The following is a 22078-nucleotide window of genomic DNA, read 5'->3' on the forward strand; positions in this document are numbered from 1 at the left end:
AAAAAAAAAGAAAAAAAAACAAAAAAAAAAAATAAAAAAAAAAAGCAAAAAACCAAGGAAAAAAAAACAAGAAAAAAAACAAACACACAAAACAGAACAAAAAACCACAAAGTTACTTATGTTTAAAAATTGCTGCTTCAATCCCAAGTTTCAGCTTTATGTAGATTTTAGTCCTTACCCATGAGGGTGAATTCAAGACCCATAATAAATCCAAACTAAGATCACGATGCTGAAGCACATAAGCATTTCAGTTTTAATTCCAATGCCAAATGAAATCAGTGATGGGAATACACAAGGGGACTAATGAGATATTTTCTATCACTTTTGTAGCTTAAGCTTTCTTACTTGAAAAGCTGCAGTGATGTTTTGTAACAGTAATGCAGCAATACCAACAACAGTTCTAATTTTTTCAAAGCAGAGTACTTGACATGCATATGCATTTAGATTTTGGAAACTAAGTTTTCCATTAATTTCACAGAGTGCTTGTTAAAATAGTGGGATTTTAACCAAGTTACTACCTTGTCTCTGTGGCTCCCCTAGTCTGCAGTGCTTTCACTCAACTATGCATCACAAGGTATTATTTTTGCAAGATCATTATTGCTCACACAAAAGATCAATTGTAACTAGTAGGAAAACTATTACAAGCCATTCATTAAGAAGATCCCATTGCACTTGGATAACTATATTCTCTCACCTTTTCCACTGAATAGTGGGAGAAAAAACCTTACATCTGTTCTCAGATGAATGCATGGAAACCATTTATTACTTGGAATTAAGTGTTTAATGTCAAATCACATGGGAGATTATCAGTCTATGCTCCAGGTGTGTGATAAATTGTTTGATTAAATGCTGGGAGAGAGGGAAGTAGATATAGAAGTTCTCCTCAAAGAAAGAGATTAGATTTTTAACCCCATGCCAAGTATCCAAAGGCAAAGCATATTTCAAGAAAGAGTGCTAAATCTGCCATTTAGTCAAGAGCTAATAACTTCATCAAGGAAATTAAGATATAATCCTTATTGCTCCCTTCTCAGTCTCTCGTCATGGTAGATAATCAGCATTACCAAATGTCAGAAGGTTTTTTGAATTAAATTATCTGCAGAAGTGAGATACACATCCAACTTTTCATTATACAGGAAGAGCTACAAGAGAACTGCCAGTACCTATATAAATTGCAGCTGACAGCATAGAGTACAGATGAAGAAAGTTTTTAGGTTGCCACTGTGCCTTAAAAAGAATCAGATGACTTCTCTGTATGTACACCACTAGCCTTCATATCTGTCTGTAGGAAGGAATGGTAAAACGGGACTATCACCTTGGAGGTCCATGAAGTGCTTAGTTTGAGGGAAAGGCCATAACAGAGCTTTGCTACTTCAATTAAAAAGAAAACTATTTACAGTTCCCATCATTTTCCTGAAGACTTTTCTTAATGTTAAACAATCTCAATTTGCTAAAAATTACTATTCAAGATTTCCAGAGATTCTCTTACCTGATGATCCTGAATCTTCCTGCCCACTACTCTGAACGTGTTGTTGCCTGTGTGATGATATATATGAACTCTGCTGAATCCAGTTGATCCACCAGCAGGTACCCATTTCTTATTGGCATCATCGTAGACCATTACAGCAGCTCGTGCTTGGCAGATACTCTGTTCACTGTCAAAACACAAGCATTTTAGAGTAAAACATACAATGACTTGTAGCAAATCAGCATTTTTTTGTTAACTTTGGAGGGCTTTTTTGGCTCAAAAAAATGTTAAAGCAATACCTTGCTGAAATATCCACCTTTCTAAATACAAAAATCATTAGCACTTTGGTATTTTGCTTCAAGGTGTTGGTTCTGAAAAATTGTGGTCAAGACAAACAGGCCTAATTACTAAAGAAAGAGATCTAAAAGATACTTTTTCTACATGCAGGTGGTTTCCCCTCCTTTCCTCTCACCCCCAAAGATGAATTTGAATAAAATACCATAACCACACACAAATTTTCTGCAAAAACTGAAGAACAAGGAAAGTCAAGCTGCACTAGTGTCAGCGTTTGCATTTTCCAGTGGTATTTACTTCTACAGGAAAGGAAGATTACAAGGCCCTTGCTTCTTTCACCGCATTTAGAAGAAAACACACACAAAGGGGATAAAGTTCAGCATAAAAAAAATCACCTGCTCATAAAGGAAATGCTTTTTGGGTTTGACTTTTTTTTTTAAACAGTTGACATCTAGATCATCAAATGGGTTGGGTTGGAAAGGACCTCCTAAGGTCATCTGGTCCAACCCCCTTGCAGTGAGCAGGGTCATCCTCCACTAGATCAGGTTCCTCACAGCTTTGTTGAGCCTGATCTTGAGTATCTCCAGGGATGGCACCTCAACTACCTCCCTGGGCAATTTGTTCCAGTGTTTCACCACCCTCGTCATAAAGAACATGCTCCTAACATCCAATCTAAATCTGCTCTTCTCTCATTTCAAACCATTGCCCCTCATCCTGCCATATTGCAGGCCTTTGTAAACAGTCCCTCCTCTCCAGCCTTCTTGTAGGCCCCTTCAGGTACTGCAAGGCTGTTGTGTTGCTTATTGAAACATGCAATTTCACCAGGAGATTGCTGTCAATAGCTAATCCTGATTATGGCAGTCATCTGGAAGCTAAGTTAAAAGGAAGCATAACACAAATGTCATCATATAAGAAGCACAAGGAAGCAAAACATACCCTAAACACACTGTTAGGAGGAAAGGGTGATATGACACAAGTTGAATGTAAGAGAAACGTCTAGATGCAGACAGGAACTAAAAATAGAAAGGAATGATTCCTTATCAGTAAGTTAAACTCTCTGAACATTCCACTCCAGCACATCCAACGTTATAGAAACCACATGATGCCTGGCTTGCAAGGAATGCAGCCTGCCATGTGGAAAAGGGAGAAGGCTGAAGAGACTTGCATTCTTCATAAATGACAGAAGGGAAGCAATGAAATATTTCTTCACATTTTATGAAGGATAGGAAGACAACTCCACCCCAGCCTTTCTTCATTTGTTTTTTGTGTGTATGCACATGTCAGGTTTTGTTCATTGGCTTGATGTTGGGATTTTATGGGGGGTAGGAGGTGTCCTTGTTGGGGTTTTGGTTTGGGGGATTTTTTGGGGGGTGTGAGGTGTCTTTGTTGGGTTTTGGTTTGGGGTTTTGTTTGGTCGGTTTCATTTTGGTTTACGGTTTTTTTTGTCTGTTTTTCTTTGGGTTTGTTTGTTTGCAGGTTGTTTTTTTTAGGGGTTTGTTTGTTTGGGTTTTTTTTAATAAAGGCTATGCTGAATTTCCCAATATCTTATTTCCGTCTCCCAGCACAAGAAAATTCAGCAGTGTATCCAGCTGTTTTGTTAGCTTTCAATACTGACATTTTTGAAATTAACACAATACCAAGTTCCCATGGCACTCCAACAGTTAGAAAAGTGCCCAACACCTGGGATGCTTTTCGAGGCTGAAGGAGAAAAGAAAACAGATTGTCCAGGGACGTAGTTAAGGTTCCATCCCTGGAGATGCTCAAGGTCAGGCTCAACAAGGCTCCGAGCAACCTGATCTAGTGGAGGATGACCATGCTTCACTGCCAGGGCATTGGACTAGATGACCTTTTGAGGTCCTTTCCAATCTAAAGAGATCATTAATTTATCATATGCATAAAAGACAAGAACAGAGAATGAAATATATTCTTAATTTTAAAAGACCAACAATCTAGTCTCATCACCTAATCCACAACTAGATCAGAATATAACAACAATTATGTTACACTAATAACAACCTCTAACTAGACTATCCTTTTTGTAGCCAGAAATTAGTTCAATATAGGGATAGTAATAGTAAAATTTACATCTGCTCAGTACTTCTTTTCTAAGCATAATTTGCAGTTTAGACTGAAAGGCCCACATCTGATCCAAGAAGATTAGATGCAGAATAAATAAAATTCATTATAAGCTTCAGATGTTTCAGTCCCATTTAAAAAAAAAAAACAAAAACATGTCACAGGTATATCACAGTATCACAGAGGTTGGAAGGGACCTCAAGAGATCATCAGGTCCAACCTCCCTGCCAGAGCAGGATCACTTAGGGTAGTCTGCACAGGAACGCATCCAGATGGGTTTTGAAAGTCTCCAGAGAAGGAGGTTTCCTCATCTGAGGAGAGGGCAATGCAAGAACCTATTGGATTTATTTATTTTTAATTACATACAAAAATACTCTAAAGCTCACACCTAGAAACATTCTATACTGTTCACAAGGTCCATGACAAACAGCAGTGGTTTTTCTAGAATGCATTATAGTATTACAGAAAACTTGGAAAATTTCTGAACTCAAACCAGATTTTTCCTACATTTGAATCTGGATCAATCACAGGCATAATAAACCATAGCTGACAGGACCTAGATACCAATTTGGAAGCAGAGCCATGTGGTTTGCAGAGTTCTTGCCAAAAAATAACTTCATCTCAATCATGTGTCAGATAAAAAAAAAAAAATTAAAAAAAATTAAATTCTATTAAAAAATGAGACTATGATTATAAGCTAATAGGTCTGAATTACAACAAAGGTAGAACCAGACAGTGATTGAGTAATGGTACAATGATCACAAGACTCAATTAGGAGGACAGGCTAAGTTCAGACATTCTTATTCAGAGCATTCTCACTCTTTGCCCTGCCATGGCCCTTCCACAGGTCTAAGTTTTATAAAAGTTTTTACATTATTTTATCTAACAAGGAAAAAAAAAAAAAAAAAGATTCTTTTATGAGCTATTTGGTATTCAAGTGGCACAATTCATATATGCAAATAAGATGACCTTGAGTAGAATTTCTAGCTTTTCTCTTAACAACTATTAAACTATTTTTAGTTCCACTTCGCAGGCTATGCCTTGTAACTGGAAATATTACACAAGATTAAAATCTCAAATACTTCATGCTCCATTTAAAATAAAAGAATTTTCTTCATAGCAGGGGATTTTACCCATATAAAGATGGGATGCTTCAGAGATTTAAAAACAAAAACAAAAAAAAGGACAAATACAAACTATTTCCAGATGACCTATTCAAACACTACACAATAAGCCTTCTGCCTTTGTTTCACACAAATCTTGTAACTGAAATTTTAATGTTCCAGGTCTATAATTTTCATATTCAGGTACCAATTTGAAGGTGACACCCTCCCATCCTGCCAGCAGTTCCCACCACCCATCACTTTGCTTAGACTGCAGCAGTTAAGATGGAAAAACGAAGCTATGACTGTCAGAAACAAATTAAACCATGACAGTATGCCAGCCTTTTTTTCAGGGTTCAATAAATACACATTACCAGTTGTAGGGAAGATGAATTCAATTTCTTTCTCTTCATAAAAAGTTCTGCACTCTAAAAGTGATTATATTTTGAAAAAAAAAAAGAAATAGCAGAGGGGCACAAGCTTTAGCAAAGGAGAAAACTTAGATCTGCTCTTAGATCTACAGCAATTAATCACCATAGAGTTAAGTATTTGAGCCTCAAGAGGGAAAAACAAAAAAAAAATTAAAAAAATAGGATGGACAGCTCAACTCCACTAGCTTCAGGGGGCTACAGCCCTGGGTCTTTAAAAGATTATTTTAGCACTAGTGGAAAACAAATTGTCTACAATCACATCAAGAGAAAAGAAAAAGGGTCTTCATCTATTTGTCATGTCATTAGGCCTTCAAAAAGCATCCTACAGAGTTTACTTACTTATGTACAAATTTTCTTGTTTCTGGTGTGCTAGCTTCAGTGGCTGGACCCTAGCTTGAAGGTCTTCTCCAATGTAAACAATTCTATGACTCTAATGCTACTGTCAAAAGGCACAGCTGCTCCTGTGCTTACTGACTGGTAACTTGTTAGTGCAGTGGGTTGGGCAACTAAAGTGAAAATCTAAACATTAACTAAGAAAAATTAAGAAACTGTCTGCTCCCAAGTGAACTTCCCACACTTATTATGTAGAATTATATGCAGAAAACAGAGAATTCAAAAAAGGGCAGAGAGCAGACAGACATACATAGATATATATGCTGTTAAAATGTATTTTTATGATACACATATTCATACACAAGAATATCCATGCAAAAACATTGTTTACCAAACCTTGGGAAGAAAGTGTACAAGCTCTCTTCCCAAAGTGAAAAGCTTGACAAATAGCTGGATAAATATACATTAGGAGGAGTTCTTCTCCAGACAACGATGTAAGACTCCAATTGTTAAAGCAAACCATTATTCTGGATAAGTCCACCTACAGCAATACCATATAAAGCCAAAGACAGGGTGGTTGTTTTTTATTTGGAGTGGAAGAGTGAGGGGAGGTCTGACACTCAAAAGGCTCACAGAAGAAAAACCCACAGTAGTAATGAATCACAAGGATAAGATTATTCTTATGGGAGAGCATACTTTCCCCCTCCAGTGATGAGATCATACAGAAAGCTCAAAAACCATAGCAAACTGAACCCTAGCAGACATCATTCTTTTGGCCAGATGGAATGTGTCCCTTCTTTCACATCTCAAGCTCTTAACCTCAATGCACAGTGACACCAATGCACAGCCTGCTGACCTAAGCCTTGCTTTTTTCTCCTCCCCAAAAGTGGATGCTTGGTTTTCCTTTCTCAAGAACTAAAAATGATAAACAGACTTAAATGATCAAACTCATATGGAAAACAGCATGAATGCAGCCACAGAAAAGATCATTTAAATGCACTAGCAAGAGCAAGAAAAAAAGCTACAGTTGCTCTCATTCTCAACATTCAGTATTTTTGTCAGTGATGTAACTACCCTACTACCACTTCTGGTGATTCAGGGTGTTGGGGTTTTTTGCTATGTTCTCAATTTGCAGAAACATAACAACATGTTCTTAAATGTGCAGCCTTTGTGGGCCAAGGAGGAATGGAAAGAGACGCTGATTCATCAAACGCCTCTTTAGGATTTTCAAACCATGTGGCATAAAGCTAGAAAGAAACCCCAAACATTTCCAATACTAACATCTTAAAATACACATTTTTAAACAGCAGCTAAATGCAGGTCCAGATATCAAGTTTTATATCTTGGCTGAGGCATTTTTCAAGATGATTTTCACTGCTTGTTCCTGAATCCCAACAGTCAAAATGTGTGTACTTTGCACACTTAAGAGTGATTAAAACCACTCAAAAAGACCCCAACCACCCAACAACAACCCCCCTCAGAAAACATACTGTGTACTGTACCACCGCTTTCTATTAACCAAAACAGACACTCTGTAGATAAAGTTGTCATGTATTCTAAGCTGCTCATTTGTCTTCACTCAATAGCTTAACTACTTGTTAGCTTAAAGCTTAGAGCACTCTCAAGTATGTTCCTCACGTTACAGAATCATAGAATTGTTTTGGTCAGAAAAGACCTCGAAGATCAAACAGTCCAACCCTCAGCCTAACACCACTACACCCTCTAAACCATGGCCCAAATTGCCATGTCCACACATTTCTTAAACATCTCCAGGGACAGTGACTCCACCACCTGTTCTAACGCCTGACTGTACTTGCAGGAAAGAAATTTTTTCCTCACATCCAACCTAAACCTCCCCAGCACAATTTCAGGCCATTTCCTCTCAGTCTATCAGCTGATACTAGAGAGAAGAGAACAACCCCCTACCTCACTCAACCTCCTTCCAGAGAGTTGTAGAACTGCTGAGAACCAGACTGAACTTAATGACACAGATTAGTATTTATTTTTGGGATCAGGGGAATGTGTTTGGATTTGTTAGTGGGAGGTTGATGGGAATAGGTAGAGGGGAAAAACTGCAGGTCACTTAAGTTTTTAACTCATAATACACTGCTTTAATTTTACTCATTTTTTTAACTTTAGCACTTCAGCCTAAAGCAAATCTCAGAGTAAGCAGCATGCAAGAATTACTATCCTCCCTCCCGCCAAAGAGACCACAATCTACATCATCAACAGGACATCATGGGAAAAAAAAAACATTCAGGATAAGCAAAGGTTAACATAATAGTTCTTGTAATAAACTAATCTTCTCTGTAGCTCATCCTCAGTTGAAAGGTAAGAATTTCAATGTTTCCTTCATTACTAAAGCCTAGCTGAATGTGCTGCTGCAGTGGAACATTATATGCTTGGTACAACAGCAGAAGGAACCACGCCGTGCTATGCTACTTGCATCCAACTTCAAATGCTATGGTGTGCCCACTCCAACGCTTCAGCCAGTACAGAATTTACTTGCTATTCAGGTTTTACAATTAGACTAAATTGAGACCAGCTGATTTATCTGAATGGCTTTCATACAGATTCTTCTCCAGACACTACAATTCCCTGAGGCCAAGAGTGGTTGTTGATTTCTTCCAGCAAGTCAAACTCAAAGAAGAGTTGCTATTCAACCAGGAGGTGAGTGTGGAGGCAGTAATTCCAGATTGCTTCACTAACAGCTCTCCTGCTAACGAGCTAGTACTTGCCTGTGCCTGGAAAACTTTTGATTGATAACTGAGAGATTCATTCATCTCTCCCACTTTTCCATCTCTGATAACCAAGGGATTCATTCATCTCTCCCACTTTTTCTTCTCATGAATTACTCAGAATATAGATTAGCTGCAACAACAGAAACCAAAAGAGAAATCCTTCATGGGAAAAGTCTCAATTAGAAATAAAACTACTACTGCTGAGGAGCAAGGAAAGCTGAATCTGAACGCTGGAACTAATAGCTGGCAAAGGAAAGGTGCTTTGGATTCTGAAACACTCCATTCCAGAGCTTTCGTTAGTACACAGCTTATTGAAGCTAAACTTCCTTTGCTTCATGAACACCTTCCACTGAAAGAAAATTGCTCTTCATCTCATGTATATAAACATTTTTTTAAATAAAAACATTAATTTAGGAGTAGTCTGCTATTGGAGCAAGTGCAATTTGCAGAATAAATTTCTCCTGTGGCTATAAATCTGTTCCTTCACAATTTTGCACTTGCAGCCTGTTACAGCAGCAGGTGAATATCAAACAGGTGAAGGAAACCACTGCAAGACATTCAGGCAGAAAAACAAACAGAACAACATCTTTATGCCAAAAATGTTAGTATGCTTTTCACTTAAAACCACCAACTTACAACCCCAGATATTTTTTCTTCCACTGTTCCACATGCCTTTAATGTAAGAGTATTTCATACAATGGACAAAGTAATTTTGAGTTGGCAATTCAATATTGTCTCTAGGTTTGTCACATGCTGATTCACATTTAAAAAACAAACAAACAAAAAAATCACTTATTCTATCAAAGAGAATCAGGGATATCTAAGAGAGAATACAATGACAGTCAAATCAAGAAATAGCCAGGCTGCAGAGACAAACCTTAACAAAAACCAAGAATTCGCAGGGATTAACAGCAGACTAAAAACCATGGATGTTGAATACCATGAAACCTGTTATATCAACAATGGTTAGCTGTATATATAATATGCAATAATGTTGTAATATTAATGCATTCATTATATATTATTATACATGTGACTAGTTATAATTCATTTCAATCTCCATCCTAAACTTGTATTCATAAATACTCTCTGAAGTCAACCTTCCAATTTTCATCTCAAAGTGAAGATGATGTAAGATACCTAACACATACATTTTGGGCAAGGAACTATTTACTACTTAACCAGTGCAAAAAGATACATCTCAAATCCTAAACTGAAGAGACTGACTACCCAAAACCCTGTAATCATTTTCAAAGAGGAACAGAAGCTAAAATGATTTTATACACACAGGAATGGGTGTTTTGTAAGCAATTAGTTCAGCTGACCAAAGGAATGACCATTTGCTGCCTTGTTTTTCAAAAAGGAAGAATAAATGTCAAAATTTCTTAACTTTCATCATCCATAGTACAAGCTGGCTTCTACAAACCTGAAACCACAGATGCTCAAAATTATTATCTAAAAAAAACATGATCCAGCTCAGGACTTCATCACTTCACTTCTCCATAGCTAACCTGCTAAACTCGATTATTTTTTTCACCTTTAGATGTTTGTATTACTGTACTAGCCAGGCACTTATCTACTTTTGTGTCTGCTACGAGGACCAGTTTTTCAGAGTTGGCACTTCAGGTTCAAGGTCTTCCTTATAACTAATTTGGATTGAAAAAGACCCAAAGCACTAGAATGTTGTATGTCCAAAAAGCATGCTCAGCCTTGGTACAGACAATACTTGGGATGCTTAAAAGAAGATGTGAGGTTTTAAATCTCAAAGAATTCACTTTAATAAACAAAGCTTACTGTCAAAAAATACAAGTTTTACTTAAAGTGCCAAGATATGAGCCGGAGAAGTAAGAGCTTGGATATACTGGAATCTTATAAACAAGATTTGGTCATTGCCTTTTATGGAAATCTAGTAATAGCTTCATGGAAATACTTCATTTAAAGCCTTCATTATTTAGCTTCGATATCAAATTTTTCAACCAAGCAACCTGCAAGCAACAAAAATATATTCACATGTTCTTCTAGATTTTCCTAGATACAGTAAAGAATGTTTTGAAAAGTTCAGAGCTATACAGAGGCTGTCTGTTTCATTACAGATTCACAGATTGCATCGGGTCGGAAGGGACCCTTAAAGATCATCTTGTCCAACCTCCCTGCAGTGAGCAGGGACAGCTCCAACTAGATCAGGCTGTCCACATCTGCATCAAGTTTGGTCTTGCATGTCCCCAGGGATAGGGCTTCAACCATATCTCTGAGCAACATGTTCCAGTATTTTGCCACTCTCATCGTGAAGAGCTTCATCCTTTTGCCCAATATAAACCTACCCTGCTCCGATTCAAAACCATTGCCCTTCATGCTGTTGCTACAAGCCCTTCTGAACAGCCCTTTCCCAGCCTTCCTTAGTCCCCTTCAAATTTTGAAATGCAGCTGTAAGGTCTCCCTGGAGCCTTATCTTCTCCAACCTAAAGTCTTTCAGCCTGTCTTCACAGGACAGATGCTGCAGCACTCTGATCATCTTCGTGGCCCTCCTCTGTACCCACTCTATCAGGCCATGTCCTTCTTGTGTTGGGGGCCCCAGAACTGGACACAGTACTCCAGGTGAGGTCTCACCAGAGCAGAGGGGCAGAATCACCTCTCTTGATTAGAATGGGGCAGGGGTTGGAATCTTTCTAGACATGACATTCATAGTAGTAAAATAAAGTATTACATTTAGGCCACAGAACCATGAAACAAGATCAGTTTACACTTCTTCCATGCACACATCCATATTCTTGTTTTCCTTGATCATCTTACACAGGGTGGCATTTTTGATAATTTATCCAGATATTTTTCCAGAATATACTACATTGTTATAATCAAATCCATTTTTCCACTGATTCTTCAAACATATTTCTAAAGGGCATTTACTAGTTGACTCACACTAAAAGGTTACGCAGGATCTATGCAGTAATTGAAACAGATTACATTTCCTCTATGCAGATTTGATACAGTGGCATTGCAAACCAGAGGGCTGGCCAGAGTCAGGCTAACACTGCATGGATAGGGCTGTCACTCAGCAGTGAAACAGGAACAGAAGATTTCTACCATGACCTTTCATCCACATCAAGGCAAATGTTTACAGACACCTGCCCCTCCCCCCACCCCAGCCAAATAAAAATTTAAAAAAAAAAAAATCAGTTTCTTGGTTTAGCTACTTTTTGACAAAGCTAATGGGAAAAATTAGCTCTACATCACAATCTAGAATGAACCAATTTGTAAATACCATGCTATGCTGTAAATGAACAGTGCTAACAGCCGTTAAATCAATTCCTTCACTGAAGAACAATTGTGACAGATTTAAAAGCTAACAATCTTTCAGCTTAAAGGTCTTTAAGACCAGGGACAAAAGCTAGCTAGATACATCACTTCTTTCCTACAAACAGTCTATTCTTGATGGTTTCATAGAATTGTTTTGGTTGCAAAAGACCTCTAAGATCATAAAGTCCAACCTTCTACCCAACACCTCCATGAGTAAGTACCATTAAACCATGTCCCGAAGTGCCACATCTATTCATTTTTTTTAACACCTCCACCACCTCCCTGGGCAGGCTGTTCTGATGCCTGACCACTCTTGCAGGAAGGAAATTTTTCCTAACATCCAACCTAAACCTCCCATGGCACAATTTCAGGACATTTCCTCTTGTTCTGTCACCTGATACTAGGGAGAAGAGACCAACCCTCACCTCACTCCAATCTCCTCTCTGGGAGTTGTAGAGAGCAATGAGGTCTCCCCTCAAGTCTCCTCTTCTCCAGACTAAACAATCCCACTTCCCTCAGCCACTCCTCAGCCCTGTTCTCCAGGCCCTTCACAAGCTTTTTGCCCTTGTCTGGACACACTCCAGCACCTCAATGTCCTTCTTGTAGTGAGAGGCCCAAAACTGAACCCAGTACTCAAGGTGTAGCCTCACCAGTGCTGAGTACAGATGGCAATCACTTCCCCGGTGCCGCCGGCCCACACTTTCCCTGATCCATGCCAAGGTGCTGTTGGCCTTTTTGGCCAACTGAGCACACTGCTGACTCAAGTTCAGCCATCCCTTTTTGTTTGTTGCTTTCCTGGCCACAATTCCATGAATCAGAGTGCAGTCATACTGTAGAAAGCCTTTTCAATTGAGCATGAAAAACTCCATCTTCAGCAACCAGACTGACAGTTGATGATTTCCTATAAAAATCCATTTATCATACCTGCCCTGTCTTCTATACATAATCTAACAAAAAGTGACCTTTCTTCTTAAGGTTCCAATACATGGTACAAATCACAGCCTTCAGAGTCCAGATTCCCTGGGCAATCCAAGTTCCCAAACACACACTGAAACAGAATCTGTCATTACACCACCATTGCTGAGGATCATGTAACTCATTTTACTTTTAGATGAAGAACATCAAACTCTTCCTGGAATAGTGAGATAGTAGCATTACCTATGCAATATAAAGGCTGGCTCTGATGTAGAGGGCTGTGTAAAGAGGAAAAAGGCTGATCTTTGATTAAGACCCCAGCGTTACTATATGAATGTGCAATTCGCAGTTCATTACAAGAAGCATTCTTGGACAAAGTGTCCTTCTAAAACTTTCTTTCACCTATAAAAATCATAGAATCAGTCAGGGTTGGAAGGGACCACAAGGATCATCTAGTTCCAACCTGCCTGCCATGGGCAGGGACACCCCACACTAGATCAGGCTGGCCAGAGCCTCATCCAGCCTGGCCTTAAACACCTCCCTGGGCAACCCATTCCAGGGTCTCACCACTCTCATAGTGAAGAACTTCTTCCTTATGTCCAGCCTGAATCTACCCAGATAAATCACAGAATCACAGAATTGTTTCAGTTGGAAAAGACCTCTAAGATCATCAAGTCCAACGCCTTACGCCACAACAGTAAGACTGAAACATTTAATTATTCTGTTAAATCCTGTTTGTTTAAATACCTGTTATAAATCTAAGAGTGTGTCAACCAAAACCAAGGTAAATCTATCAGCCTGAAGACAGCAACATCCAGCTTTGCTCCGTTTCCCCTAGACTTATCACTACCTGATATCCTAAAAAGTCCCTCCCCAAAGGGAGTAAAAATTGTATTTTGCTAATTATAGCATCATTGAATTGTTTCACTTAGAAAAGACCTCTAAGATCATCAAGTCCAAACCTCAAGCTAACACCACCATGGCCATTAAACAGTGTCCCATAGTGCCATGTCCACACACTTCTTGAACACCTCCAGGAACAGTGACTCCACTACCTCTCTGGGCAGCCTGTTCCAATGCCCAACCGTTCTTGCAGGAAAGAAAATTTTCCTAATCTCCAACCTAAACCTCCTTTGACACAATCTCAGGCCATTTCATCTTGTTCTATCAACTGATACTAGGGAGAAGAGAACAACTCCCACCTCACTCCAACCTCCTTTCAGGGAGCTCTACAGAGCAGTAAGGTCTCCCTTTAGTCTCCCTCTTCTCCAGACTAAACCACCCCAGTTTCCTCAGCTGCTCCTCCTAGGACTTCTTCTCCAGACCCTTCACCAGCTTTGTTGGCCTTCTCCGGACAGGCCCTAGCACCTCAATGTCAGCACTTGTTTTTCAACACCAAGTTGACACTAACATGAATTACTCAAGGTAAATACACAGAAATGACACAGGTTATCTGGCAGCAAAGGACACAAAGCATGCTACATGTATTTGCCCTGGTCTCTGCTGACAAGTTTTGTTCTCAGATTTCCCAGGCCTGCATAAGAACTGGAGTACTACCTGGAGTTGAAGAAAATTATGCTAGTCACCCCAGCTAGATAAATCGGCTACAAAGAGTCTGTTGGATTGAATAGCATGCACCCAACAAGAGTGGAGGTAGCTACTCTGGGTGGTGACGTCATGACACAACTAACACTTTCACAAGGTGATCAAGACAAAATCCTGACAGCTGGAGAAAGGTAAATGTGACCATCCTTCACCAGTGCAAGAACCCAGGTTCAGGGAGTCAAAGGTTCAAAGGGTTGCTGTTTGACACCTGACTGGTAAGCCATTACTGGTCAATTTCTCAGAAGTCAGTACTGCCTCCAATACTGTTTAACATCCTTGTTAATGACCAGGAAAATGGGATGGAATGCAACTTTGGCAAGTGTGTGCATGGCATACCCTACACTGGGACAGACTGGACAGAGCTACTTTGCAGAGGTGGCTCAGCAGCTTGAGGAAACCGCTGACAGAAGACCTAAGAAATCTGAGGGCAAGAGCCAAACCTTGCACCAGCACAGTGTAGAAGGTGACCATTCACCTCTATTCACACTGCCTCTGCCATATTGTGCCTTAGTCTTCCCAGCAGAAAGAAAGACTTTGGCAAACTGGAGCAAATCAAACAGAAAATAAGTAAGGGGGGTAGAGAAACAGATGCATGAGGAGAGGCTGAGACAGCTAGGTTTGCTCAGTTTTAAACTAAGGCAGGAATGTAACTGCCACTCTCAACTACTCAGTAGGTCATTACAGAAGACAGTCCGAATCTTCTTCAAACTGCACAACAGAAGGATGAGATGGAATGGCCAAAAGGGCTGGAAAAAGAGCTTTCAATCAGATAAGAAGTCTCACTAAGACAGCAGTGAAAACAGTGGGACGGGATTCCCAGAGCAGCTTTGGGAAACTCCATCCTTGGAGACTTCCAAATTGAGGATGCCAAGGCCATGAGCAACCTGACTCAACTTAGAGGATGGCCTCTCCAAGGAGGGGAGTAGAACAGACAGACCCTCAGAACTCTCACCTTGAGCAAGTCATTCTATGGCTATAGAAGAAACAAGACCTTTAAGAAGACCCCACTGAATTGCAGACACATGATAAGTACCTTATTTATGATAATTACTGCCTTAGCATCTTGTTTCATCGGAATGTCCATCCCAAAAGTAACAACAGCCATTTCAAACTCGGTGTTTCAACCAGCCTCTCCTTCTGTAGCCTGCAAAGATCTTAAATGCCAGTTGTGGTTATAATGCTCAACATCTACATGGTTTAAATAAACTACATAATATTTGTATCACTGACATGTACTGCAAAATAAATGTCTGAATGTTTAAAATAACGCTTTACCAAGCTATTTCAGATTGTTATGATTAGCTGAGTAACAGAGAAAGGGGAACAGAACATTATTCCATTCAGTTGAGAACTGCAAAGGAGAGCACAACAAAACCCGCTGAACTCAAAGATTAGTACATAAAGATTTTTAAGAGAAAGCAGACCCCTCAGCATCTTCCTTTCTAGATCAAACCAATTAAGTTTTCAGTCTTCACCGACTGGTAGCTCTTCCTAAGCAACTCAGCATTATTTCTACTATTAAGAAGACCAAAATACTAAAAGTATAGTGAAGTGAGACAAATTCAAGCACCCTACTTCAACCGAGACCCTGATCAGAGTAAAGTGGAAGAATTACTCCAAACATCTTGTATGCAGTACTTGCATAACCCTACTGTGGCTCCACTCACCACCCCCTCTCTTTTTCAAACACCCAGATGTAGAGAGGAGAATCAGTACCAGTACACCCACTGGAATAAGGTACAACAAGTAAAACATGGTTTTAAAAACATCAAGTGACAAAGTAAAACATGGTTTTAAAAATATCAGATGACAAATTATTTTCCCTGTACAGGAAAAAGGAGAAGAAAAAGAAAAAGCTTTAGTAATAGACTTTGGTCAAACATGAGAAGAAACTAAACAAAACAGTAGTTATGCTCCAGGACAGTTACAGCTTTTGCTAGAATTATGTCTGCCCCTGCTTTACACACACACACACACCCCCCCCACAAAAAGATGAGACAAATACCTGTCAAGGATGGTCATGGTATTACCTCCTTCCTCTGAGAAGATGCTTAACTGATTAGATCAGTCCAGCTTTCTTCTATAGTTTTTGCATCCTCTGATTCCTCCTGTCCTCACTCAATCCTTTCCCCTTTCCATATCTACTGTGCTACTGGCTACAGCTGCTCCTCTCACCTCCTGTTGCCTGTCTCCCTCCCTACTCGAGGCTTTCTTGCCCCAGAAACTGCCCTTACCTCATTCACTCCACAGCCCCTGCTCACCAGGACTGGCTCCTCAGATTCCCCAATCCCATACTCACTTCTCCAGGTAACACCATCTCTCATTATCAAACCCACTAACTCCTGCTCCTCACCAGTGCTTCCTCATCTCACCTGTATCCACCTTACCACACATGACCCCCATCACCCTGCTACCACCAGTAAGATGAGCTGCACCTACCCTGCTCTCTGAAACAGCCCCAAATCAAGCTGCACAACACAGCATGCCTTAGAGACACAGACTGCATAGCGACCAGCACAGACTGTACAGGGAAGATATTCACTGGAGAGGTCTCTCTCCTTGATTTAGAAAGAATGAACAAGAAAAGGCTCATTTCAAAACATAACATTCTTTTTCTATACACTCCAAGCACTCACCTGGATTCATAGCCTGCCAGAAAAAGAACTGTAAAACCTGACAATTACTAGTCTGTGTTTTCACACAGAACTATCTCACAGAGCACAGAACTCATCATTAAGTTCAGAAGCAAGCCATGGAAGAATTCAAAGCTGAGCAAACTCATACTAGCCTTATAAATGGCAACATTTACTAAACACTGCAAAAGAAAAGTGTCAGCATACCATTTTACCATGCTGAGATAGAGATGATTAACTTTTTAGAACAAAGGAAAAAAACCAGCATCTCCAAATAAAAACCCTAGCTTCACCACCATAACATTGTGCAACTAAGTAAGCAGGACAAGGGATGTGATTCTCCCCCTCTACTTTGCTCTCATGAGACCCCACCTGGAGTACTGTGTTCAATTCTGGTGCCCCCAGAATAAGAGGGACATGGAACTGCTGGAACAGGTCCAGAGGAGGGCCACAAAGATGATCAGAGGGCTGGAGCACCTCCCCTGTGGGGACAGGATGAGAAAGTTGGGGCTGTTCAGCCTGGAGAAGAGAAGGCTCTGGGGAGACCTTACGGCTGCCTTCCAGTACCTGAAGAAGGCCTACAGAAAAGCTGGGGAGGGACTTTTTACAAGGGCTTGTAGGGACAGGATGAGAGAGGATGGATTGAAGTTTGAGGAGGGCAGATTTAGAGTAGATATTATAAAGAAATTCTTTGCAGTCAGAGTGGTGAGACACTGGAACAGGTTGCCCAGGGAGATTATGGATGCCCCCTCCCTGGAAGTGTTCACAGCCAGGTTAGATGAGATCTTGAGCAAACTGGTCTAGTGGAAGGTGTTCCTTTCCATGGTGGGAGGATTTGAACTAGATGATCTTGAAGGTCCCTTCCAACTTAAACCATTCTATGAATCTATGGACCTCATGTACTCACAAGTATTGTGCCTGCTAAGTCAGCATAGATACACCTTACCAAGGAATGAGACCTTCCACTAAAACTAAGCTTATTGTTTACTTTAAAAAGCAGTGCCTGATAAGCATCCCAGTCTGCTTTGCACCACATAGCAAATCAGCCCAGTGACCACCTCTAAAGTAGAGCATACTACTCACACTTTTAAATTTTCAAGTAATGATGCTTAATAAACATTACAGATGTGTTCATGAATGTGACATAAATTCTAAACACTGTTAGCATTTTCTAAGACCATTATGAAATTAAACCAAAAACTAACTAGAATAGGATACTTTGTTTCACTAACTAGAAACTTAGCATTTTTATAGGCAACTACAAGACCAAAGAAGTATCCATGGTGTTAGTAACCCTCATGTTCTGAACAGATAAACCATACCCAGCATAAAGCTATTTTCTATTCTTCACATAAAGTAGCAAAGACAAAGCAACACTCAATTTTCTCAACTCAGTCTTGAAATACTTTCTGTTCCATAAAATAAATGTACTACTAAAAAATCTTATGCTATAGGCATTCCACTCTACCTTATTTTTCTTTTGAAAGCAATGAATTTATTCTGAACTGTGTGCAGGAGGCAACATTTTTTTCTACTAGAAATACTTAATACAGACAAAATAAATTTCATAATCTGGGACTTGACCACAGCAGCTTAGTAAACTGTTTTAATAATCATGCCAGTTCCTTATCTCTCTCTCTCTCTCACACACACACATATGCTTTCAATACAAACATCTCACATTTTTATATTTTGTATCAATTATGACCAAAATTAATCCTTTAAATGAAATATTAGAAATAAGAATAACTAATAATACTAACCTAGCAAGTTATAATAATCTCTTGAATAAAGAAAATAATTAATTAATATTAAACAGAATTTTAAAATTTTCAATAATTATTTCTGGGATAGCAAAAAGTGAAAAACATTGTGGTAAAACTACCTTTGGTTTCTCAACAAGACAAAAACCACACTGCCTTTTGTGCAAAAGGTTTGATTTCTTGCATGTTCTCCTCCAGCCAAGCATGTAAAATAGATGAACTGCTGACATCTCTTCACGAGTCTGCACTACAAAACACTTCAAATACAACCATGTTTCTTGATAATCTGGTCCTTATTTCCAAGGGCTCAAAGATCAGTCAAAGTTACAAGCTCTGTTCAAGAAACTCTAAACAGGTGGCTCCTTAAGCAACCCAAGACCAGCCAGGGTGTTTAACCAAACACTGATCTGTAAGAATTACTCTAGGTACAACTTCTTCCTTGTACAGGAGAGGGGATCGATCTCTTCTTGTACGCAACAAGGTACAGGAGAACAGGAAAGGGCCTCAAGTTGTGCCATGGGAGGTTCAGGTTGGATATGAGGAAAAGTTTCTTCATAGAAAGGTTTATCAAGCATTGGAACAGGCTCCCAAGGGAAGTGGTGGAGTCACCATCCTTGGAGGTATTTAAAAGATGTGTGGATGTGGTACTGAGGGACGTGGTTTTAGCAGTACTGGTGGGATTGTGAGCTCCAGGCAAGCACTTGGACTTGATGATCTCAAAGGTCTCTTCCAACCTTAACAGTTGTATGATTCTATGACAAGATGACCTAATGAGCATTCTCACCTTGTGTATTCACTATAGGCAAATCTCATTACCTGTGAAAGAGGAACACTAAATTTCCATTTACATGTCTATCTAGAGTAGAGGTTTCCATATACAAATTCCACCACAATTCAAGGAGAGGTTATCGTCGAGTTGATGCAACCTCAAAGCATTTTGCTTCCACTTCATTTATGATTTATATTTGCCTTTGAACACAGTCAGTGCTATCACCTACATAAAATTTGAATTCAACTTTCATGACAAACTACTGCATTTATTCACTGAGTACTTTCCTTCCACTCTTCTCTTCTTTGATCCAAATTACATTTTGGCACGCCTAACTCAGCCTTATTTTGAATAACTCTAATTTCTTTCCCATGTCATTTAATCTTTAAATATCACTTTAGAAACAAACTATTGTTTTTTCACCCCTCCTATACCCTTCTTTAAATATCACTTTTAGAACAAACTATTGTTTTTTCACTCCTCCTATACCCTACCTATACTCCTCCTATACCCTTCTTGGAGTGGTTACACACACAGCTTTTAAGATTCACAGATTTCATTGGGTTGGAAGGGACACTCAAAGCTCATCTTGTCCAAACTCCCCCCCTGCACTCAGCAGGGGCACCTCCAACTAGATCAGGCTGCACAGGGCCTCATCAAATCTGATCTTGAATGTTTCCAGGGATGGGGATTCAACCTAAGATGCTTAGTGAACAGAGGAGAACCTCAGATTCTCATCTAGGACAAGGTTATTTACTCTTCCTCCAAATTCAAGTCAGTCTAGATTTCAGCCTACAATTTAAAGAAAGTCCTGGTTCCACTCCATACAATCCCCAATTCCCCACTTCTCACAGCAGCTTTTACTAATGCACTTCCCTCAGAGTACCAAGGGCTTACCTTGAAAAATATAGTCCCCTAGGTATAAATCCACTTTCATACACCCTTCTATTAAATGCAGATTAAAGTAACCTGCAATCAGTAAGAGCACTAATCAGTGTTGCTTTGAGTACACTTCATACAATGCTATTAAACAAAAACAGTAAAACATTTTGCACTTCAGAAAGTCTAAACTTTAGGTTCATCTACTGGTTTTTATGACAAATGCAATTTGATCTACAAGTTCTACTACTGTTTTATGGTGGCCATGCTTGATTTAAAAAGAAAAACCTTTTTCAGGAGCTGGTGGAGGAATTCAGATGATTCTGTCCTGTGACATATGTGCTACTGGCATTATAACAGAAGGGATAGGTTAATTTTACATTAATGAGGCTATAACCAAAAGGCTTGAAGGGTTCTACTCTTCCTTCCTCTCGAAACTAACAGCCAAAGAAACAGCACAAGCAGAAATACAAAAATCAATGCTAGAATTCACTGCAAAAGCATTTTGAGTCTTGGTGACCCACTTTTAACTTTGAACACCAAGAGATGATTGCAGTAACTAATTCAATCTAGTTAATAATTAACATGTGTGCATTCATCACATCTAACATTCTGTCCTAGAAAAAGGGATGATCTAGATGCACCACAAACCATCAAGTAGCAGCTGTTTGATTTTTTTTCCCCTCAATGTCACCTAATTCATGCAATAAAAACTAAGCAGCTAGTGCAAAGTGGTCGTAAGCACAAAGCCCTTGAATGGAACTGTGCCCATGCAGATGTGTGCTCTAAACACTTGCTTGAAGGGGTTTTATCCATGCAGAGTAGACAGCATAAAGGGACATTCAAACTATCATCTTGCCACATCTGGAATACTGTGTCCAGTTCTGGCCTCCCCAGTTCAAGGACAGGGACTTGCTGGAGAGGGTACAGGAAAGGGCTACAAGGATGCTGAGGAGACTGAAACATCTCTCTTATGAGGAGTAAGACTGAAAGAATTGGGTCTTTTTAATCTGGAAAAGAGAAGACTGAGTGAGGAATCTCAAATGTTGAGAAATACTGAAAGAGTGAGTTGTCAGAAGGATGGGACCAGGCTTCATTCCGTGGTGCCCAGTGACAAGGCAAGGGGTAACAGGCACAAAACTGAACATAAGCTCCATCTAAACATGAGAAGGCTGAGATTGCAGTATTTTATTGCCTTCATTTTAGGATGTTTTGTTAGCTGCTTAAATATTGTGAGTGAGCTCTGCCTTCACACCAGAAAAAGCTACCAAGTTAAACAGTGAGAAATTGTGTTTGCCTTGGTTTCCTGGTCTTGATTCCCAGGCAGCTCAGCTGTTTCTCCAGTTGTTCTCTCTGTTTTACAAATACTTCCGTTCTGAGACAAAAACTGAATTTTAAGCTCCATCTAAACATGAGAAGGAACTTCTTTAAGGGTGAAGAAGCACTGGAACAGGCTGCCCAGAAAGGTGGTGGAGTCTCCACCTCTGGAGACATTCCAAACCTACCTGGATGTGTTCTTTAGGTGAACCTGCCTTGGGAAGGACATTGGACTCTATGAGCTCCAGTGGTGCCTCCCAAGCCCTACCATTCTGTGACTCAACAAATAAAACAAGAACTATTTTTCAACATATCTTGCCTCTTTGAAATAAGTATATTATCAAAACACTGTAAATATGGTTATCTTGTGGAAAGAAAACACAAAAAACAGTCTTAGTCCAGAGCAGACAACACACACGTGTAAGAAATGACTAAGCTACAACGCCACTTCACCAAAGTC

The 22078-nt window shown here is 39.6% G+C and overlaps 1 protein-coding gene across 1 annotated transcript in view; it reads right to left on the reverse strand.

Annotated features, from left to right (window-relative positions):
• The window catches only part of ENAH (ENAH actin regulator), a 57009-nt gene extending 55207 nt beyond the window's left edge, over positions 1 to 1802 (reverse strand). The window contains exons 1-2 of the mRNA XM_054397265.1: positions 1765 to 1802; positions 1487 to 1652 (exon numbers count right to left, since the gene is read on the reverse strand). Coding sequence (XP_054253240.1) covers positions 1487 to 1652; positions 1765 to 1802 — 204 coding nt within the window. The remainder of the gene's footprint in view (positions 1 to 1486; positions 1653 to 1764) is intronic.
• Between the last annotated feature and the right edge of the window lie 20276 nt (positions 1803 to 22078).

Source organism: Indicator indicator, chromosome 2 (assembly GCF_027791375.1).
Source record: "Indicator indicator isolate 239-I01 chromosome 2, UM_Iind_1.1, whole genome shotgun sequence".
Taxonomy (NCBI): Eukaryota; Metazoa; Chordata; class Aves; order Piciformes; family Indicatoridae; genus Indicator; species Indicator indicator.